General features: G+C 36.2%; 1 protein-coding gene across 2 annotated transcripts in view; it reads left to right on the top strand.

Moving 5' to 3' along the window:
- The window catches only part of HCFC2 (host cell factor C2), a 50,644-nt gene extending 35,405 nt beyond the window's left edge, over nt 1-15,239 (top strand). The window contains exons 13-16 of one of the 2 annotated variants that reach the window (XM_040234830.1): nt 1,636-1,773; nt 3,264-3,449; nt 6,816-7,101; nt 14,507-15,239. In XM_040234830.1, the coding sequence (XP_040090764.1) occupies nt 1,636-1,773; nt 3,264-3,449; nt 6,816-7,101; nt 14,507-14,514 (618 nt within the window). In that variant the 3' untranslated portion in view covers nt 14,515-15,239. Of the gene's footprint in view, nt 1-1,635; nt 1,774-3,263; nt 3,450-6,815; nt 10,078-14,506 lie in introns of those variants that run through there. The other variant, XM_040234829.1, reaches the window with a different exon arrangement.
- Nucleotides 15,240-21,180: the final 5,941 nt, after the last annotated feature.

Genomic DNA, 21,180 nt, shown 5'->3' with positions numbered 1-21,180 from the left:
ACACTCTCACATGAGTCCACACAAATCTACACTACCTTGCTAGATGATTTTCTTCAGGTTGTGGGGCCAAAGATAATTTTTACTTTTTCTTTATGTTTTCAGTCTTTTTCTATAATGTTAACTTTCATAATCAGAAATGTGTGTATATACATAGGTATATGTATAAATGTAAATTACTTAACAATTTAAAGAATAAAAAGACATGTTATAGAACATAAAACTCGAATGGTTTTATTGCTAGCTGCTTAATAGGAGAACAACAGAATATTGTAATCTTTAGTCAGACATACCTGTAGGATATCCTAATAATCTCTAACATTGGATTTTTTGGTGGAAGGCTAGAATTAGTCTGCCTGGTATCAAACTTAAATGCCAGGAATGTGCCTCACAAATATTATACTAAGATTGTCTCAAGTGGATGAATAGAAGGATAATACATATATGTGGTTTTGTATATTTTTAAATTATCAGTCATTTCAACTTTATTGCTATGAGCAAGAGCTTTTATTTAACCTAACATTTACCATTTAGAACCTTCAAGAATAGTCTGTAGTCTTAGTTTTCTTTCAGTCATGATTCTGTGGATTTTGATCATGTCTTTACCTTCATCAGCTTTCACCTTTCCAGAATGTTAAGCGCTAGTGTTCTAATAACTCTTCTCAAAGAAGAATTATTAAAATGATTTTTTTCTCTTAAATTGTTTTACAGTGCATCAGTTGGAATGGTATCTATAGTTGCAATTGGAGCCAGTTGTTTTATAAAAGTTGTTGAAGAGCGTTTTAACAAGTTTAAAGCTATTTCTCTTAAAAACCTTTAAGACTCTTTTGGTTAGCTCACTTTATCATGTGTGATAGCCTCAATAACAAGTACTGTGAATTATAAGCATGTACCTCTGCTGTTATATATTTAAGACAGAAGTAAATAACTGAAGTTCATATTTGTTTTGAGCTTCTGGAAACAGTGTCTCATTTATAAAGAAGATGAGCTTAAAAAGGATAAGTATAATTCACTTATCACTAAAAGTAGTTTAAGGTGCGGGAAGTTTATTTGTTAAAGCAAGATTAAAATGTCAAACTGTTTAATCTGCTCCTCTTTAGTATATGCTAAATTATATTCAAATTGCATTTTAGTTTTGAACATTTTTTCTCCTTTTAGGTTTGGAGAATCACAGGTATTTCAAGTGCAAAGATCACTGAATTTCTGCTAGTTGTTTTTGAATCTAGAAATAAGCCAGCTTGCAATGAATTTTTCCTTATTTGCTCCTTTTGGAGCGAGTTATTATGTCACACTAAAGGGATTATTACATTTTCTGAGAGAGTCTCTGAAATGACAATGTTCTATAAAACAGCTGGCATTTTAACGTATCACTGATTGGAAAGCATGCTAACTCCAGTAGGTTGATAGCACAGAGCTACTGACTTGGAGAATGCCTGTCACTCCCTATGTTTGAATTGGCATCCCTGTCTCACTTGTCAGTTGACCTAATCTGTTAAGAGTTTATTTACTTATGAGCTATTAATGTTGTGGCATTTACCCATATACGTACTTGTAGATCACTGCATGGAGTTATTAAATCTTGGCATTTCTTGTATGTTCAGTAAGAGTCTTCATAAATTTTTCTTTCTCTGAAATTAGAAAGAGACTCCTTCAAATCCGGTGGCCATGGTGAAAGCAGGAGAACGACAGTGGTGTGACGTAGGAATTTTTAAAAATAATACAGCTTTGGTGAGCCAGTTTTATTTGCTGCCAAAAGGGAAGCAAAGCATTTCAAAGGTAGCTATTGATGTGTTTTCTACACTGTTAGTATAAGCCTCAAACATGGAACTTTAAGAAGTAATCCTGATTCAGGACATTTGAATGAGTGAAATTGGGATCTGTTTACTACCTATAATTAAAGAGTTTGTATTAGTTATTGTATTCTTTTTTAAGGCTCTGTTTATAGAATATATCACAAGCAGGTTATTTTAAAAAGTCTTATACACTCACTGGGCTGGATTTTGGGTCATAAATGATACAGTCTGGCCAGTACAGATGAAGATTACTTGAAGTATCTCTAATGTTGTTACCTGGAGTGTTTAGAACGGAACTTTTTTTTAACTTAGAACTTTTGTTAGCCCCAATTTCATAATTTAAGAAATGTAAAGCCCTTAACACTATTGAATACAGTGAGGACCTTATATAGAGAGAGACATTAAGCTTCTAAGAATTATGAAATAGATAACAGCTCCAAAGCATACTGAACTAATTTTTTCTGGAATGGGAATTGCAGAGAGGGAATTGCCAACAAAATGGATATTCAGGTTTGAATCTCCCAAAGATCTTACAAATGGAGAATGTAACATTTATCATTATATTTTGGTTTCTCTAATACTATTTTCTGGTTTCCCACTTTTACATATTGAATCCTTCAATTCTTAACAAAAATAGACATCCTGATTAATATTGTGTTAGTATTATGCCTAACAAAATTTCTTGCTGTAGTTTGATTTCATATATATGGAAATACCTGTATCTAAGGGCCTGGTAGCCATCTGTCTTTCCCAAAAGAAGGACACATATAGTAAACTTGAGTTTGAGTTATCAGTTTCAGCACTTGACAGTGTGACCTTGGACAAATCACTTGTTTAACCTCGCTGAGACTGTTTCCTCATCTGTGAAATGAAGTAACTCCCTTAAAAATGGGATGAAACATTGGCACTGTCTCACAGTGATGTAGCGATGTAAAAACTGTTTGAAAGTTGTAGGTTCCTACCTAGAGTATGCAATCCGATTATTTAATTTAACACTTATTCAGTATCTGCTGAATATTAATTTTTAAAATGCTCCGTGCTGGCATGCTAGTTGTTCCTTTTCTATCAAGCTTGCTCGCCTATGTCCAAAACGTATCGTTCCTGGCTAGACTGACAGTAAATCTTCTGAGATTTTTATTCCAAGTTAAATTTTCATGGAGATAGTTGTTACTTTGTTAATAGTGGTTAGTTTTTTTCTCTTTTCTCTGTATTTTTGATGTGCAGAATACCTTTATATTTCTTTTTATAACCAGTGACTCTCAACTGGAAAGGTATTTTTCCTCTGGATGAGAATCACCAAGTTATGGGCTTATTTACTTTTGTTTTGAGGGGGTTCATTCCATATATGAAAGAGGAAAATAAATAATGTGCACTACGACCCTAAAACTTAATTCATTCTTTAAAAGTTTTGTTATTCAATGAAAAATAATTAATTGCATCTTTTCTTTGACTTTTGCATATATTACATTTTAGATAGGAAATGCAGATGTACCTGACTACAGTTTACTTAAGAAACAAGATCTTGTTCCAGGCACAGGATACAGATTCAGGGTTGCTGCCATCAATGGTTGTGGAATAGGCCCTTTCAGCAAAATCAGTGAATTTAAAACTTGTATTCCCGGTTTTCCTGGAGCTCCTTCTGCAGTCAGAATTTCAAAGGTGAGACATCAGGTCAAGACTTAATGATTTAAATTACTGAAACTTTGTACATGAAGTAAAACTATCAGTTTAAAGATTCCTTTTAATGTCTGATGAAATGAGAGATATCTAAAATGGGTAGATTAAATTTTTAAAAAATATTTTTTGCTAATCACTCATGATATATATTTATTTAAAATATTTTATTTGGCTGTGCTGAGTCTTTTTTTTAAATTATTTATTTATGTTTGGCTGTGTTAGGTCTTTGTTGCTGCATGGGCTTTTCTCTAGTTACGGTGAGTGGGGGCTACTCTCCCATTACGGTGAGCAGGCTTCTTATCATGATCGTGTCTCTTTTTGTGGAGCACGGGCTCTAGGGCCCAGGGTCTTCAGTAATTGTGGCACATGGGCTCAGTAGTTGCGGCTCGTGGACTCTAGAGTGCTCAGTAGTTGTGTGTGCTGAGTCTTAGTTGCAACAGGTGGGATCTAGTTCCCTGACCAGGGATAAACCTGGGCCCCCTGCATTGGGAGTACGGAGTCTTAGCCACTGGACTACCAGAGAAGTCCTCATTCGTGATATTTTAAAAATTTATTTACTTTTAATTGGAGGGTAATTGCTTTACAGTGTTGTGTTGGTATCTGCTATACATCATCATGAATCAGCCATAGGTATACACATGTCCCCTCCCTCCTGAACCTCTCTCCACTGCCCCCCACCCCCTTAGATTATCACAGAGCTCCAGGCTGATTTCCCTGTAACCTGCAATTAGCTATCGGTTTTACACATGGTAATGTATATATTTCAGTGCTGCTTTCTCAATTAGTCCCACACTCTCCTTCCCCTGCTCTATCTATAAGTCTGTTTTCTATGTCTGAGTCTCTCCTCCTGCCCTACAAATAGGTTCATCAGTATGATTTTTCTAGATTCCATCAGTTTAGTTCAGTCACTCAGTTATGTCCAACTCTTTGTGACCCCACAGATTGTAGCACACCAGGCCTCCCTGTCCATCACCAACTCCTGGAGCCTACTCAAACTCATGTCCATCGAGTTGGTGATGCCATCCAACCATCTCATCCTCTGTTGTCCCCTTCTTCTCCCACCTTCAATCTTTCCCAGCATCAGGGTCTTTTCAAATGAGTCAGTTCTTCGCATCTGGTGGCCAAAGTATTGGAGTTTCAGCTTCAGCATCAGTCCTTCCAGTGAATATTCAGGACTGATTTCTTTTAGATATGTGTTAATATGTGATATTTGTTTTTCTGTTTCTGACTAACTTCACTCTGTATAACAGGTTCTAGGTTTATCTACCTTACTAGAACTGACTCAAATTCATTCCTTTTTATGGCTTAATAATATTCCATTGTACATATATACCATAACTTCTTTTTTCCATTCATCTGTCAGTGAACAACATCTAGGGTTCTTCCATGTCCTGGCTATTGTCAGTAGTGCTGCAGTGAACATTAGGGTACATGTGTCTTTTTCAATTATGATTTTCTCAGGGTATTGCCCAGTAGTGGGATTAAAAAATGCTCAACATTGCATATTATTCAGTTCAGTTCAGTCGCTCAGTCGTGTCTGACTCTTTGCGACTCCATGAATCACAGCACACCAGGCCTCCCTGTCCATCACCAACTCACAGAGTTCACTCAAACTCATGTCCATTGAGTTGGTGATGCCATCCAGCCATCTCATCCTCTGTCGTCCCCTTCTCCTCCTGCCCCCATTCCCTCCCAGCATCAAGGTCTTTTCCAATGAGTCAACTCTTTGCATGAGGTGGCCAAAGTCTTGGAGTTTCAGCTTTAGCATCAGTCCTTCCAATGAACACCCAGGTCTGATCTCCTTTAGAATGGACTGGTTGGATCTCCTTGCAGTCCAAGGGACTCTCAAGAGTCTTCTCCAACACCACAATTCAAAAGCATCAATTCTTCAGCTCTCAGCTTTCTTCGCAGTCCAACTCTTCACATCCATACATGACTACTGGAAAAACCATAGCCTTGACTAGACGGACCTTTGTTGGCAAAGTAATGTCTCTGCTTTTCAATTGCTATCTAGGTTGGTCATAACTTTCCTTCCAAGGAGTAAGCGTCTTTTAATTTGATGGCTGCAGTCACCATCTGCAGTGATTTTGGAGCCCCCCAAAATAAAGTCTGACACTGTTTCTACTGTTTCCCCATCTATTTCCCATGAAGTGATGGGACCAGATGCCATGATCTTTGTTTTCGGAATGTTGAGCTTTAAGCCAACTTTTTTACTCTCCTCTTTCACTTTCATCAAGAGGCTCTTTAGTTCCTCTTCACCTTCTGCCATAAGGGTGGTGTCATCTGCATATCTGAGGTTATTGATATTTCTCTCGGTAATCTTGATTCCAGCTTGTGCTTCATCCAGCCCAGTGTTTCTCATAATGTACTCTGCATAGAATTTAAATAAGCAGGGTGACAGTATACAGCCTTGACGTACTGCTTTTCCTATTTGCTTATTATTAGAGAAATACAAATCAAAACTACAATGATGTATCACCTCACACTGGTCAGAATGGCCATCATCAAAAAATCTACAAATAATAAATGCTGGAGAGGATGTGCATAAAAGGGAACCCTCTTGCACTCTTGGTCAGAATGTAAATTTATACAGCCACTTGGAGAACAATATAGAGATTTCTTAAAAAACTAGGAATAAAACTACTGTATGATCCAGCAATTCCACTACTGGGCATGATACTTTTAAGGACACAAATTTCAAGCAGAATTACAGCATCCAGATTTTGGAAAGTCAGGGAGATCTGTGTATGCTTCTTATATTAATTTTGTTCTTGTTATAGAAATGAAAAGTATTATGCTAGAGAATTTTAATGTGTGTGTTCAGTCGCTCATTCATGTCTGACTCTTTGCCACCCCATGGACTGTAGCCTGCCAGGCTCCCCGGTCCATGAACTTTCCCAGGCATGAATACTGGAGTGGGTTTCCATTTCCTACCCTTCCTAGTTGGGAAGGGGATCTTCCCAGCTCAAGGATCAATCTTGTGTCTCTTGCGTCTCTGCTATTGGCAGGCAGATTTTCACCACTGTGCCACCTGACATTTAACTGGATTATATTTTATCCTAAGGTCATATCTCTGTTTAGAGAAGAAAAGTTCTGCTTTCAGATAAGAAAGATCTCGTTCTTTGGGTGTACAGGCAGACATTTAAGCCTAGTTATGTTTTTTAAAAGGGCATAAATTAAACATTACGGATCCAGGTAAGGTAAATTTTTAAAAATCAACAACAAAAGTTGTAACATCTGATACAGTTACTTTAGTGAAAACGTCTTGTGTTCTAAAGATAACATAGTAACTGTACTAGAGAAAACTTCAGAACCTTTATCTGTTTTTGTTTTTCTGCTCTCTTCAAGAATGTTGAGGGTATCCATCTTTCCTGGGAACCTCCAACTTCACCTTCTGGAAATATTTTGGAATATTCAGCCTACTTGGCTATCCGCACAGCACAAATACAAGATAATCCAAGTCAGCTTGTGTTTATGAGGATTTATTGTGGTCTTAAGACATCTTGTATAGTAACTGCTGGGCAGCTTGCAAATGCACATATTGATTATACATCCAGGCCTGCCATTGTGTTCAGGATATCAGCAAAGAATGAAAAGGGATATGGACCAGCTACACAAGTTCGATGGCTTCAAGGTAACAATAAAAAAGCACCTTTAAATTGATTTTCTTTTCTTTTTTTTTTTTTTTTACTGAAGCTATTGTGATGATTATTTATTAGTAACTGGTTTTGGAGATTTGTCATTTAAAAGAGTATTCTCTGACTGTATTTCTAGCAGTTATGAATTTGAGTTTGTAAGTTGTTCTTAAAATGTATTTGCTCAATTCTAGATCCAAATAAAAACAGAAAAGAAGCAAAGCCTCTCTGAAAATCAGTATATGAATTCTTCCCTATAGTTATAGCTCTATTATAAAGAAAAATAGTAAAATTAAGATAAAAGCTAAAGGCTTTATTACCCCAATATCTTTTATAAAGGCCATGTAACTCAGTCATCCTAGAGTTATTGAGATGATTCTAGTAACTGGCTGTTGTACACTGTGCTGTCTTATATAGTAAATGTTCCCTACACTGAAAAGGTCCAGTCTTTGAGTACTCCTTCTCACGTTATTCTATATGAGCAGTGGTCCTCTAGCAACTATCTTCTACTGGATAATATTTGTAATACTGATTTTAGGAGCCATATGATTCATTTCTTTGTTTACCTACAGTTAGCAAAGAGCTTAAGAAATTAAAAAAAAAGAAAGAAGCAAGTTCAGAAACTCTGCTTGGGAATTTTTATCATTTTCCAAGAATCATAGCAACATACAAAAAGATTAATGGGTTTTCTTGATTCATACCAGGTTGATATATTGGAATATATTTTTGGCCAAAGCACTTACCTGGCCCTCAGTTTCCTGATTAATAGATGAGGGAGTTAAAAAAAAGTTTACCTTTAAGGTCCCTTTCAGCACTTAAATTCAGTATGTTCATTAGAAGTGAAGTTTATCACTAAATATTTTAACATCTGTCTTAATGGATCTAATTTTGCTTTTGCTAAAATTAAAATGTTCATAATTTAAAATTCAGCGTTTTTTTGTCCTCCTTATCACAGAAAGAAAGAAGCACCTTAACAAGACATGAGTTTTGAAATAGTGTTTTAAACATTTGTAAGATTTTTGTAAATGCTCTAAATGTTTTATTTTTGCATTGTTTTTATCTTGAAATTGTATAAACTTTTTTACAACTGAAATATAAGCATTAGACAGCTTACTCAGGTTCCATTACAACCTTAAAGATACATATAGGCATTATGGAGAGTCTGCTACAGGTGACTTGTTTTAAACCTTTTAGGAATTTCATGGTTCCACTGCCTATTCAAATCCAGAATAAATATATAGAGCAATAATTGCAGAAAAGACATTTCAGACTAAGCTGCAGTAAGTGCAGGAGCACAGGTCTGTCCTTTTTATACCATGTAACCTTTTGCCAGTTGAGGTTGACTGAGTAGCTATGTCCTCAAACTTCATGTATAATACTCCCAGCAAAGATGGATTTAATTGTGCAGAACTGATATGTATGTATGTTCCAGTTACTAATTTAAAGTGTATAGAATATTTTAATATATAATTTTTGTAAAGAACTGGGATTTTTATACTACAGTATTTGTAATTAATGTGTCTTCACTAATTAAGTTTCTCTTGAAGAAAATATGCAAACTGTTAAGACACGTATTGAGAGATTTCCAAACTCTAAAGGTAAAATAAATGCACTACTGTGGTGTTGTTAGAATACCTTTTTTGTGGCTATATGAATCCTTGATCTCTAAATGTGTACTTTACAAACAGTGTTTACAAGGAGCTTCTCTGGTTTGTTAGCCCAGCACCTGCCTTGGTGAGAACTTCATTCTGTATTTGTTTAACTCATATGCATTGCTTTTTGGCATATGCTTGCTTTTTGCACTAGTAGAATTTTACCTTACCTCATTATTATGTTTGTAATCATTTGTATAGCTTCCATAATATGTCTGATATAGGCTAAAGAAGTACTTAACCAAAGTTAAAATAAATGGTAAGCAATTTTGCACATATTAAATGCTAGGGTTTGTTGTATATGTGTGTATGTTTAGTTATAAAAAAAGTAAGAATGGAAAGTTACAGTAAGTATATATTTCAAGCCCAGTCATTTTATAATCTACTTGCTTTATTAGAAAAAGGTCTGGCTTTTAACCCCTTATTCTCATGTAGGATTAACAGTTTGTTAATCAAACTGCATTAACAGTTTGCATCTTGAAGCACTTCTCTTAATGACAAGGAATAAGTTGACTTTAAACAAAGAATAGAATATTTGAGTGTGTACATTTCTAACTATTTAGTATTTTGTTTTTTAGTTTACTTTGCTTAAATGCCTCTTCTGTTCCACACTAGCAGGTGAATATGAACCTGTGGTTCTAAAATATGTCTTATTTTCTAGAGACAAAGGCAGTCTTCGTATACCAAGGGATTTACTTTGAGAATTAGCCCAAATTCTTAACATTTTTTTACAATTGTACATTAACTTCTAGTCCCATTTATCCCTTTGATAAATGGTTGGTCACTGAAAGATGCCATAGAGAAATCTCTGTGGCTTTGACACTAATAGTTAATAAGAGATCATTGAGCTGTATGTTTATGAAGAGAATGGATGGAGATAAATAATAGGAGAAGTGCATTTAGCTTCTTATGATTTGCACCTTTTCTAAGTGAAGATCCTCTGGTGTTGCAGTGACTACAGTTATATAACATGCAGATATCTTTCATAAGAGGATTTACACTGAGTTAAATTACTTTCTTTACTCCTCCCAACTGAATAAGCAATTCAGATGTACAAGTCTTTGTGCCACAATCCTCCTGGACTCTGCAGCTTTGGTTCACATAGTAAAAAGATTTTTCTGTTGCACGCTCTTAGAATTATGTTTTCTAAAATATTGTACTGACTTCATTTTAGTTTAGTAAACTTTGGCAACTTAACTAGAAGTAGGGTATTGTAAACTCACTTTTACTCGCATTAAAAAAAAAAAAAACAAATAATCTGATTGTATGTATGAGCCCCTGCTCCCTCTAACCCAATCGCATGAATATAATCATCTGTCAGAAGGTCAAACTGTTGATCCATTATTTCAAAGACTTGTAGACTAGCAGAGTTTTGTTGCAGAGATATGGTCTGTATAACTGGAGATTTTTTTTTAATTGCAGCATTTGTAGCATAAAAATAACTTGTAACATTGGATATGAAGAGATTATTTGTATTTAAAAGTATTGTAGTCATCTGATCTTAAGTGAAGTAGATTACAAAATAGACTTGGTCCTTGACCATTGAAGGTATAAGTAACTGACAGTTATGTTTTCCAAGACTAATTTTAGGCAGTTTTATGGACTGTGTACCAGTGACAAGTAAAATAAAGCACCTTCTCTACTGTAACCAGTTACAGGTGTTATTTATTTAATTACATGGAAGAAAAATTAATGATGGCTGAATATACAGTAAATCTGTAGAAATGTTGATTTTGTATAAATCACTTAAAATAATATAGGCAATCTTGTAAATAATGCTGCTGTCAGTTGTTTAGTCGCTAAGTCCTGTCCAACTCTTTGTGACCCTGTGGACTGCAGCACACCTTTTCCTGCACCATCTCCCAGAGTTTGCTCCAACTCATGTCCATTCTGTTGGTGATGCCATCCAACCATGTTATCCTCTGTCGCTCCCTTCTCCTTCCGCCCTCCATCTTTCCCAGCATCAGGGTCTTTTCCAGTGAGGCATCTTTTTGCATCAGGTGGTCAAAGTATTGGAACTTCAGCATCAGCATCCTTCCAGGGAATATTCAGGGTTGATTTCCTTTAGGATTGACTAGTTTGGTCTTGCTATCCAAGGGACTCTCAAGAGTCTTCTCCAGCACCACAATTCAAAAGCATCGGTTTTTTGGCACATAAAGAATGAAATGTGTCTAAAAACTTATGAGTTAGTGGATTGTGTTTGGGAGTCATTTTCTGATACAAATATAAAGCTTCTCTAACCTTTATTGTAGCTAAACTAGTATGCTTGAAAGTAAAAAAGCAAATGGCTCCAAGAAACAGATTAACCTAGTTGTCCCATTTCTTTTTTTGGTCTTGTTTACTTTTAATATTTTTTCTTCATGCTTCATTTTAATTCATAGCAGCCCGTCTTCTGTCCTAGCTGCTCCATCAAAATGGCTGTAGCAAGGGTCAGGGATAACATCTCATTTCCCAAATCCAGTGAATTGTTTCATTGTACTTAATCTTATCATTGAAACTTTAACTACTTTAAACTTGACACTTTCACCTTTTTTAAGCTTCTGTCAAACTGTGCCCTCTGTCTTCTTATGTATCTCCTCTGTCTGCAGTCCTGTTTTCCACTCCCACCTGTCTCCAGAGATTCATGTAAATGTTGCCAATCTGATGAAGCCTTTCCTGACATAATTTATTTCTAGGGAGATTTTACTCCTTTTTCCTGTGCCCCCACTGCCCTTTGTTCAGTCTTGTCATAGCAGCCTAAAAGCTGTTATGCCCTTAACTTGTCAGCATTGTTCCTCTCCCTCTGCCAGGTGGCAGGTCTCTAGGGCAGAGACTGGGTCTTTATCTCTCTTCCATATCAGCCATTTAGCTGATACTTAAATATTTTAACAAATGATTAAAGAAAATTGTCACCTTTATGTCTCTTTCCATACTCCCCCTCCTCTTCTCAAATTGCATCAAAGTGCAAGGGAGGCTTTCAAAGGGAAAGAGATTTTAGCAGATTGAATAAGCTTTTGGAGGAAATACAAGGTCCACCTTTGTCTTACTCTACCCTGCTGTTAACTTAGGTTCCTAAGAGAAGTTCTGAGATAAGTAAGAGATATGTTACTATGTATTTATTAGGCTAAAAAGGATTTAATAGGGGTGTGTATAGACATCAAGAGGGATTCTTTGATCTAAAAAGATATGAGCATTTAGTGAAATCGGTTGGCATTACTGGATAATGATTTTTAATGGTCAGGATTTCTAATGATTTTGGATGATAAGGAAAATGAGCTAAAAATATTTCCAAAGTCAGTCTCTCTGATTTCCACACAGGAAAGCCATGGACAGTTGTCTAGAAGAAGCTACCTATTTAATACGTAAGCACAGGGAGCTGCTGAAGGACACAGAGCCCCAGCATTAGTACTGCACTGGAGTCGGTCAGGCCCCTGGGCCACCTCTAAGCTTACAGGACAGAGGATTTTTACTTGAAAATAAGACGGCAGTGGCACAGCTTCCTTCCAGGCCTCCCAGTTATACCTGAGAGTCCTTACGTAGTTATGCACTTCCATAAGTCAGAAAAGACTTTAAAAATCAAGCCTGGAAGAACATGAACTGCAGCATTCTGGGAGGAACAGTTAATTCTAAAAACTAAACGATGAAAGAAAAAGCTATACCAGCCTCCTTATCCAAAATAGATTTTTGTATCTTCTATTTCTGTATCTGTATAGCGCAGCAGCTAATGTTCATTTTTGAACAAACAGTAATCTGTCCACTAGCAATTCATGGTCCAGCAAATGTCCAGCTCTGACCAAGGGAATTACCCATTCCTCCTCCTCTCTGAGAAGACAGAGTGGAAGTTCCTTAAGAGCTTGAGGAAAGTCCCCTCTCTATTTCTCTGTTTCTTATTGAAGAAGGAGGGCAAAGCTACAGGTATAATAATTATATCTGGTTTAACAAAGGTGTGGGTGTGCCACTTAAGGCAGCATAGCATATAAGAGAGTGGGTGAGACCCTGCAGGTCTTGTCAACTGCTTGGTCCAAAATCATCCTGCAGCCAGTTGCAGTTTAGCACTTCCTGGTGGCAATGTCCATTCCAGTTCACATATGGGTAAGATTTTGGGTCTTGCAGCAAGCAGCCTAGGATTTTAAAAATAGCAGAGTGATATCTGGAACTTTTTGAATGATTGGAACCTGGGTGGGGAGATAGAAACTAAAGGATACTCTCTGTCTGCTCTCCGTTTCCTGGGAGTGTGTTGCCAGCCATTTGCTTCCAGGCATAGTCCACCTCTTGTATCAACTCCCTAACCCAAGATAACTTTGGCCTGTGTTGCTGGGTACAAAGCATAGATCCAGTGTTTCAAGATTTTTTTTCTTTCAGATTTCTAGATTGAATACCAAAATGTATAGTTAATCCCCTCAATAAGATTAAATTGCACTTTAACTGTGCCTTGTTTAATCTGCAGAATGTCACTGCTGGTGATGACCCTGGCAGAGACATGATTGCAAAATTGTTATGACAACTTGGGCACCTGTTATTGACCAGTGTGGAGAAACTAGCTGCCATGCACTTTATTTTTCAATTGCTTAATACATAAATGCACTGTTAAAAGAATGTGCCAAAGGGAATTTGTACTTTTGAAAGTCAACAGAATTCAGTAGAGTCAATGTCTTCTCAGTTTATTCTGGGAGTTGCATCACTTATCATTTTATTCTCCACTTATACAAATAATTATACCCAGTGAACAAAGTAACCAGAATCATGCCAGTGGCTGAACCAACTTGGCAGAGCAGCACTGTAATACTGCCATCTCATTAGATCCTAGCTTTCTGGGAACGTAATTAACTTCTGTGAAGAATAGCTCATATTTATTCCTTTCTTCCTATTACTATGTACTTCTTCCCCACCAGTTACAATAATTGGCTGATTTGCAGTGCAGAACAGTGGCTGAAATATCAGATATTCCCTCTCTTTGTTGGTGAAATTGTATCACATAACCTTTTTTTCTTTTAAAATGCTTGTTGAGAATAAAATGATCACACGTCTTCAGCTTAAGAACTAGAATACCCTGAGATGTATACAGCTCCCCCCCTTTGCCTTCCTCCCACACATACCACATGAGGTAAACATTATTCTGGATTATTTGGTAACAATTCTCTTGTTTTTATTTATGGCTTTGCATTCTATGTTATGTATCCCTAATAATATATTATTTAGATTTACTTGTTTCTGAACTTATATGTAAATGGTATCATGCTTTATATATTCTTCTGTGACTTTTTCTGACATTGTTTTTTAGATTCCTATCCATGTTTATGCATGTAAGTGTATTTCATTTGTTTTCACTACTGTATAGTATTCCATTGTATGACTGTACCACAATTTATTTATCTGTTCCCCTGTTCATGGAGGTTTGGATTGTTTTCAGTTTTGCCTATTCTGAATGACACTGCTATGAGCATTCTACCAATTACAGTGTAAGCTCTGTGTGGGCAGGGGTTTTGTCTTGCTTCATCTGATTTTTTCTAACACATTCACAATGTCTGGAACAAGGCTGGTACGTGGTGGATGCTTAATAAATATCTGAGGAATGAGTGAATCCTTGTACATGTCACCTGGTGCACATGTGCAAGAGTTCTCTAGGGCAGTTGTTCTCAAATATGGTCCAGGGATTCTTGAGGACCCTGACACCCCTTCAGAGGGGAGTCTGTGAGGGCAAAACGATTTTCATGAGTGCTAGAACGTTATTTGTCCGCTTCACTCTCATTTTTCACATTTAAATGTTTTTCAGATATATGATGACATCACTCTGACAGCTTATCAAGGGTGTACCTGTGTATTTTTGTTTTGAAAATGTCTGTTTTAACTTCTAATATGGTAAATTTTGATAAGTATAAGCCACATGAACAACAAGCTCTTTGAGGTCCTCAATAATTTTTAAGGCTGTATAGAGGTTCTGGAGTAAAAATTTGAGAACTGATGCTCCAAAAAGCAGGTTTCACTTCATCATGCTGAACTGTTTTCTACAGCATTTGTACCAGTATGCTCCCACTGGCAGTGGTTGAGTGTCATTGCAAATGTTTAGGTCTTAGCAAACACTTAATCTTGACTATCTTTTATATTTGCCAGTTGAGTGGCGATTATATAGTATCTTACTGTGCATTTAATTTGCGTTTCCCTGATTACTAATGAAATTGAATGTTTTTTCATATATAAACGTGTTTCCTCTTTGTAAAATACCTGTTCATGTCTTTTACCCATTTTTCTGTTGATGTCTTTTATTTCATTGATTTATATAATTTCTTTATATATTCTGAATCCCAGTCCTTTGTCACTTAAATATGTTGTATGTATTTTCTCCCAGTTTATGTATTATCTTTTATAATTGTATTGAACTTATTAATTAGCTTGGAGAAAATTGGTATCTTTTCAATAATGAGTCTTCCCATCCAAAAACGTTGTGTATTTCTCCATTTATTTAATATCTCTCAATAAACTTTTAACTATTTTTCTCCATAAAGGCCTTCACGTCTTATATTAGTTTTTTTAAATATATTTTTTAATGCTGTGGTAAATTTCTTAGAATTACACTTTCTAATTTAAGTGGTTCTTACTGATTATAGATCTATTGTAGCTACATGTTGATTTTGCATCTAGCAACCATGCTAAAATTTTATTAGTTCTTATTTAGATGTCTTTTGAGTTTTTTATATAATGACATCATGTGAAAAGGTGGCAGTTTTCTTCCTTTTCTTGAACTTTCTCCCTTTAAAAAAATTTGTTACATTCTGTACTTGCTAGGACCTGTAGTACAATGTTGAAAAGAACTGATGATGAACATCCTGTCTCAGTCCCAGTTTAAAGGGAATGCTTTTAACATTTCAGTTTTCTATGTTTTATTTTTTTTCCACAAATGGCCTGTCCTCAGATTAAGGAGATTGTTTTCTATTTGTAGTTCACTAATAGTTTTTTTTTTTTTTAATATTTATTTACCTTCATCAAGTCTTTGTTGCAGCTTGCAGGATCTTTCTTGCCTCATGCAAGATCTTTTGCGGCACAGACTCTGTATTTGTGGTGTGTGGGCTTAATTACCCTGTGGCATGTGGGGTCCTAGTTCCCCAACCAGGGATCAAACTCGCTTCCCCTGCATTGCAAGGTGGATTCTTAAACTAGGGAGGTCCAAGCTAATAGTTTAATATGAATGAATGTTGAATCTTATTGAATGCTTTTTTCTCATTTATTTAAAGGCATGAATTGTTTTAATGTTACTGTATTAAATTGATAGTTGACTTTTTAATATTGAACCCATCTTTAATTCCTAGGATAAACCCAATTTGGTCCTGGTGTGTATGTGTGTTAATACATTGTTGGACTCAACTTGCAAATATTTTCTTTAGGATTTATGCCTCTACATTCATGAGTGAAATCAACTTATAATTCTCCTTTTATGTCCTGCGTTGTCTGTTTTGGTGTCAAGGTTATACTGATCTTACTAAATGAGTCTTTCAACAGTCTGTAAGAGTTTAAGATTGGAACTAGTCTTAAAGCCAGTGGTTATTAAGAGCATGTAAACTGTTGATCCATTTCTTTGAGGATTATAGCATCATTAAGATGTATTATTTTCGAGTCAGTTTTATTAAATTTAATAAGTTCTTCTAGTGATTTCTCCATTTCATCTTAGTTTAAAACTTCTTGATATTGTTATCCATATTATATCATTTGTTTCCACAGCATATGTAGTTATGACTGTTTCTCATTCCTGTTATTTACGCCTTCTCATTTTTTCTTCATCATTAATCCTTCCAGCGGTTTGACTGGTTAACCCACTAGTCATTTTAAAAATGTATGTCCAAATGCTTGGGTGGATTACAGTTGTCTTAATTTTTATATCTAATGTCATTTTGCCAGAGAATATGAGCTAAAAGATCTGAAATTTGAGACTAGCTTTATGACTTACCTTGTGATCAGTTTTCATACATGTCCCGTGTGTACATTGATGTGTATATTCCTTAGTTGAATGTAGTGTCCATTAGATCAAATTTGTTAGTTGTGCTGTGCAGATCTTCTTTACTGATTTATCTTATACTTGGTTTCTTATTTACTGAAGAGCCTCAAGATTTCATTATTAGCCGATTTCTCAGTTTCTCTTGAAGCGGTGTTTGCTTTCTGTTTGGGCTTTATTTTTAGATGAATGCATGAGTGCTTAGTCACTCAGTCGTATCTGACTCTTTGCAACCCCATAGACTATAGCCCACCAGGCTCCTCTGTCCATGGGGTTTTCCAGGCAAGAATACCGGAGTGGGGGCCATTCCCTTCTCCAGGGGACCTTCCTGACCCAGGGATTGAACCCATGTCTCTTATGTCTCCTGCATTGGCAAGCAGTTTCTTTACCACTAGCGCCACCTGGGAAGCCCAACTTAGAACTTTTCCATCTCCCTGGTGAATTGAATTTTTTATAATTATGTAGTGACTCTATGAATGCTGTTTGCTTTTATCTTTTTGTTGTTACCTTTACTTTCTACAGCAATATTTTGGTTAGTGTTTATCTGAGTATCTTAGATACTTCTTTAGCCTCACATTTGGTACACAAGACCACAGAAAACTTCGAATAGTTTGATACATTTACATCTACTGTGATTACAAATATAATTTGGACTTATTCCTATGATTTCTATTTTTATGCTCTCATATCATCTTTTTAAAATTTTTGTCTCCTTCTCATCTTTCATTTTCTTTTTCCCCTCCTGTTTTTATTATTTTTTATGAGTTCTATTTGTTTTACAAATGTACTTGTTCTTTTTCTGTATAATCTTTTGCTCCTTATTCATATTTTTCATGCTTCTATTCCTTTATATCAATACATCATTAATTTTTCTTGTGTTGATACCAATATTCATTGTGGGTGAGTGTACTGTCTGTTGTATACATTTGTCTTGTTTTTCATTTATGGTGCCATTTCCCCTTGTTTTGTGATATACAAAACTTGTTTTCCTTGGAAAAAATGCAAATTACATGAAATAAGGACTGAAATTGAGATCTCCAGGAGAATTTGTCTGTTCTGCCAAACACCTAGGGGCCACTGAGACCAATTTCAATTATGATCTTGAAGGTTCTCTGATTTCAGATCACAAACCTTGAGGGCTCACCAGTGATGATGAATTGGAGGGTGGTAGTGATTTAGCCCCCTGCCACACAGCACCAAACAGCCAGGTTCCTCCTGCTCACTTCTCAAGTGGTAGCTCAGCTAGATTCTGGCCTGAGTGAGCCTCAGGCTTTCCGTCTAGTCGCCTAGCTACTGGCAGCTTCCAGTCTCCAGAGTTTGACAGAACTCTCGTGGCAAAGCCAGGCTTATGTGCCAGCTTCCCTTACAGGTTTCGTCTGCACTTCAGTTTTGGCATTTTGCAGATGCCTTCTACTTTCATGTCAAGTCAGTGATAAACATTTTTTTTTAATATATTATTTAATACTACTTTAGATTGTTTCTTATATTTTTTCAGCATTTGGTTTTTTAAAGCAGGGGTTACTGAAGGTATCTAGACTGCCTTACTCTCAGAAAGGAAGTAGAAATTAAAATTTGCTTTACTTTGCCCTAATATAAGTAGGAAATATAATAGGTTGTAGTCTATTCAGAATTACAGGATGCCTTGTTCTCTCCATTGTACTCTCCTGTGAGATAGCACTTTTACGGTATGGAATTGTATAGAAAACTATTTTTTAGTCACACTCTTCCTCCACAGTAACGAATGGCTCTGCCATTTCCTTAAATGGCTATTAGCCCCAATATTACTTCTGTTGATTAGTGACTGCTTTGGTCTAGAAAAAAGGATTTGGTTTCTTATAAACCTAATATTGGGCATTATATATGCATGAATGGGCCCTTTGACATACCTGTCCTGGCTGAAAGGCACTATCGTTTCAACCAATTTATTGTTTAGTAGCTAAGTTGTATCCAATTCTTTTTGCGACCCTCTGGACTATAGCCCATGAGTCTTCTCTGTACATGGGGTTTCCCAGGCAAGAATACTGGAATGGATTTCCATTTCCTTCTCCAGGGGATCTTCCCAACCCAGGGATCAAATCCGCATTTCCTGCCTGGCATGTGGATTCTTTACCACTGAGCCACCGATTACCCAATGCTTAAAGGTTCAGGACTGTCTTTTCTGGTGCTTTGAAATTGAGCCCTGGAAAAGAGGTGTAAAAGTAAGACACAAAATTGTTACTGTTTGCCCTTAAGAGTACACTCAAGGAAGACCTAAATTATGCCTTTTTTAAAGAGGTAAAAACTTATGCTGTAGTGTGAGAGTTTTTTTAACCTTTTATTTTTTTGGAAGATGGATCATTACCTATCAACTTGTAATTTCTGCCCCTAAAACCAATACATAGCCATTAGGTCTCTATAGACACAGCCAGCACTTTTATTACTGACTTTATTTGGCATGCTTGGTGGCATTAAACTTGGCAGAGGAGTTCTTCCAGTACATTGCCTTGCACAGGTGTCTATTTGATAAGCAGTGCAAAAGGAAACTGTCTTTGGAGTAAGGTCAGGGAAAGCTGTAACTGTATTAATAGGCAAGCTTATATCTCAAAATGTGACACCCAGAAGCCAGCGATATGAATCTATCCCATTGCCGTCTATAGTCCATGATTTGAAAGGATTCTGCCTTCTGGTTTTAAAATTCTTAAAATCAGGTATATAAAGCAGCACAGTCTTGAAAGAAACATCCAGGGGTCTATCCAGCCAGCATATCAGCTATTACAATCCAGTCTTAGGTGGCGCCATTTTCTGTGATGATTAGAACAGTTTTTACAAAAATTTTAAAGGCTTTCTTAATGAAGTTTAAACTAAGATCTGAAGGATGAGTAGGCCTTAGCCAGGCAGAGGAAGAGAAAGAATGTTCTAGACAGAGGGAAGTTTATGTGTTTAAAGCCATGGCAGGGTGGTGGGAAGAATCAAGGAATAGGGCACAAGGAGTCAGCAGGCCAGGATGGCAGAACAGAATGAAGCAAGAGGAAGCTCAGCTTGGTGAAATTAAACAAAGTAACATTTCCAGCTCTAAAAGAAAGCATAAATTAAAACAGAGTATTTTTTAGACAGTATAGTACAGCTCTTTGAAAGACAACGTAGAGTTCTGTTTTTTACGCAAGAGCACACTGTACGACTTATAAGTTTAATGCTATGTATGTATATGTAAATTATTACATAAACTAATATATAAATAGTCAAATTCAGGGAGACCAAAAATATACATTTAAAATTGACTGGCTTTGGGAATTGACTGGCAGGTGTTTAGGAGGACTTCCCTGGTTGGGAAACTAAGATCCTGCAAGCCGTGTGTGTGGCCAAAATTATAATAAATTTAAAAAAAATTTTTTTTCAGTAAAATAGACTAGGTGTTTGGTAGAAATCTTATCCAATAACATTTAAGTGACTCAGAAGCATAATTTCAAATAATTGTCTTGTTTTAGACCGCTATTAACAAGTTTCCCTAAGAGAAAATATATTTTCCAAGAAAATTTTACACTGCAAGATTTCATTCTTGGTGAATGGTAGAAACTATTTAAAAACACTTTCTTTAAATTTTTCATGCCTAATTGATACTGCTGTGAAATCCTTTTAGTTGGGCCTTCATAATAGCTGTGTTCAGTTAGCATTATTAAAGGTTAAGTGGTATTCCTGTGACCCAGTAAGGCAATCCAGAAAACGTGAAGAAAGGAAAATACTGCATAGGTAGTATACAATAAGAGGAAAAGAAATAACCAAGCATAGGACACTAGGAAGGTAGCATTAAAAAAAACTCTAGAGCATCTCCATTATAAGGAGGTAGTGAGGGTATATAGAAGCTACTTAAGTCCTTTCTTCTATGACTTAGTCACTGATATCCATGTCTCTCTTCAGTTCAGTTCAGTTCAGTCGCTCAGTCGTGTCCAACTCTTTGCGACCCCATGAATCACAGCATAAAGCAGTATGTACACAATTATTTTAAAAACTCACTTATAGGTTAATGTAAGAGCTTATGTGGGCTTCCCTGGTGGCTCAGACGGCAAAGAATCTGCCTGCAGTGCAGGAGGATTCAACCCAGGTTCAATCGCTGGGTTGCGAAAATCCCCTGGAGAAGGAGCTTATACAGGTAAGAAGCTCCAGGGAGGGAGAAAACATGACATTCAATTACATGTGACATAGCCAGGTGAGAAGGCAACACTGTCTCTCACATCCATCAGAGGGGACTATGGACCTGACACCTGTAAGTGGCCAGTGTTCTTTCAGAGTCTGAAGCCCATATAACCCAAAGTTGACCAATTTTACCTTTTCAAGTTTCAGTACTAATAGCAAATAATTAAATTTAGAATTTCGTTTTGGTATATATTGATGTAAAATTTAAAGTTGTTTAATTCCTTTTTTATCTTGATTCTTAAACAGCCCAATCCTTAAACTTTAGAGAAAGAAGCTGATAACCAAAGATCAAG

Source organism: Oryx dammah, unplaced genomic scaffold (genome assembly GCF_014754425.2).
Source record: "Oryx dammah isolate SB20612 unplaced genomic scaffold, SCBI_Odam_1.1 HiC_scaffold_29, whole genome shotgun sequence".
Taxonomy (NCBI): domain Eukaryota; kingdom Metazoa; phylum Chordata; class Mammalia; order Artiodactyla; family Bovidae; genus Oryx; species Oryx dammah.
This window is presented reverse-complemented; position numbering and strand designations above follow the sequence as displayed.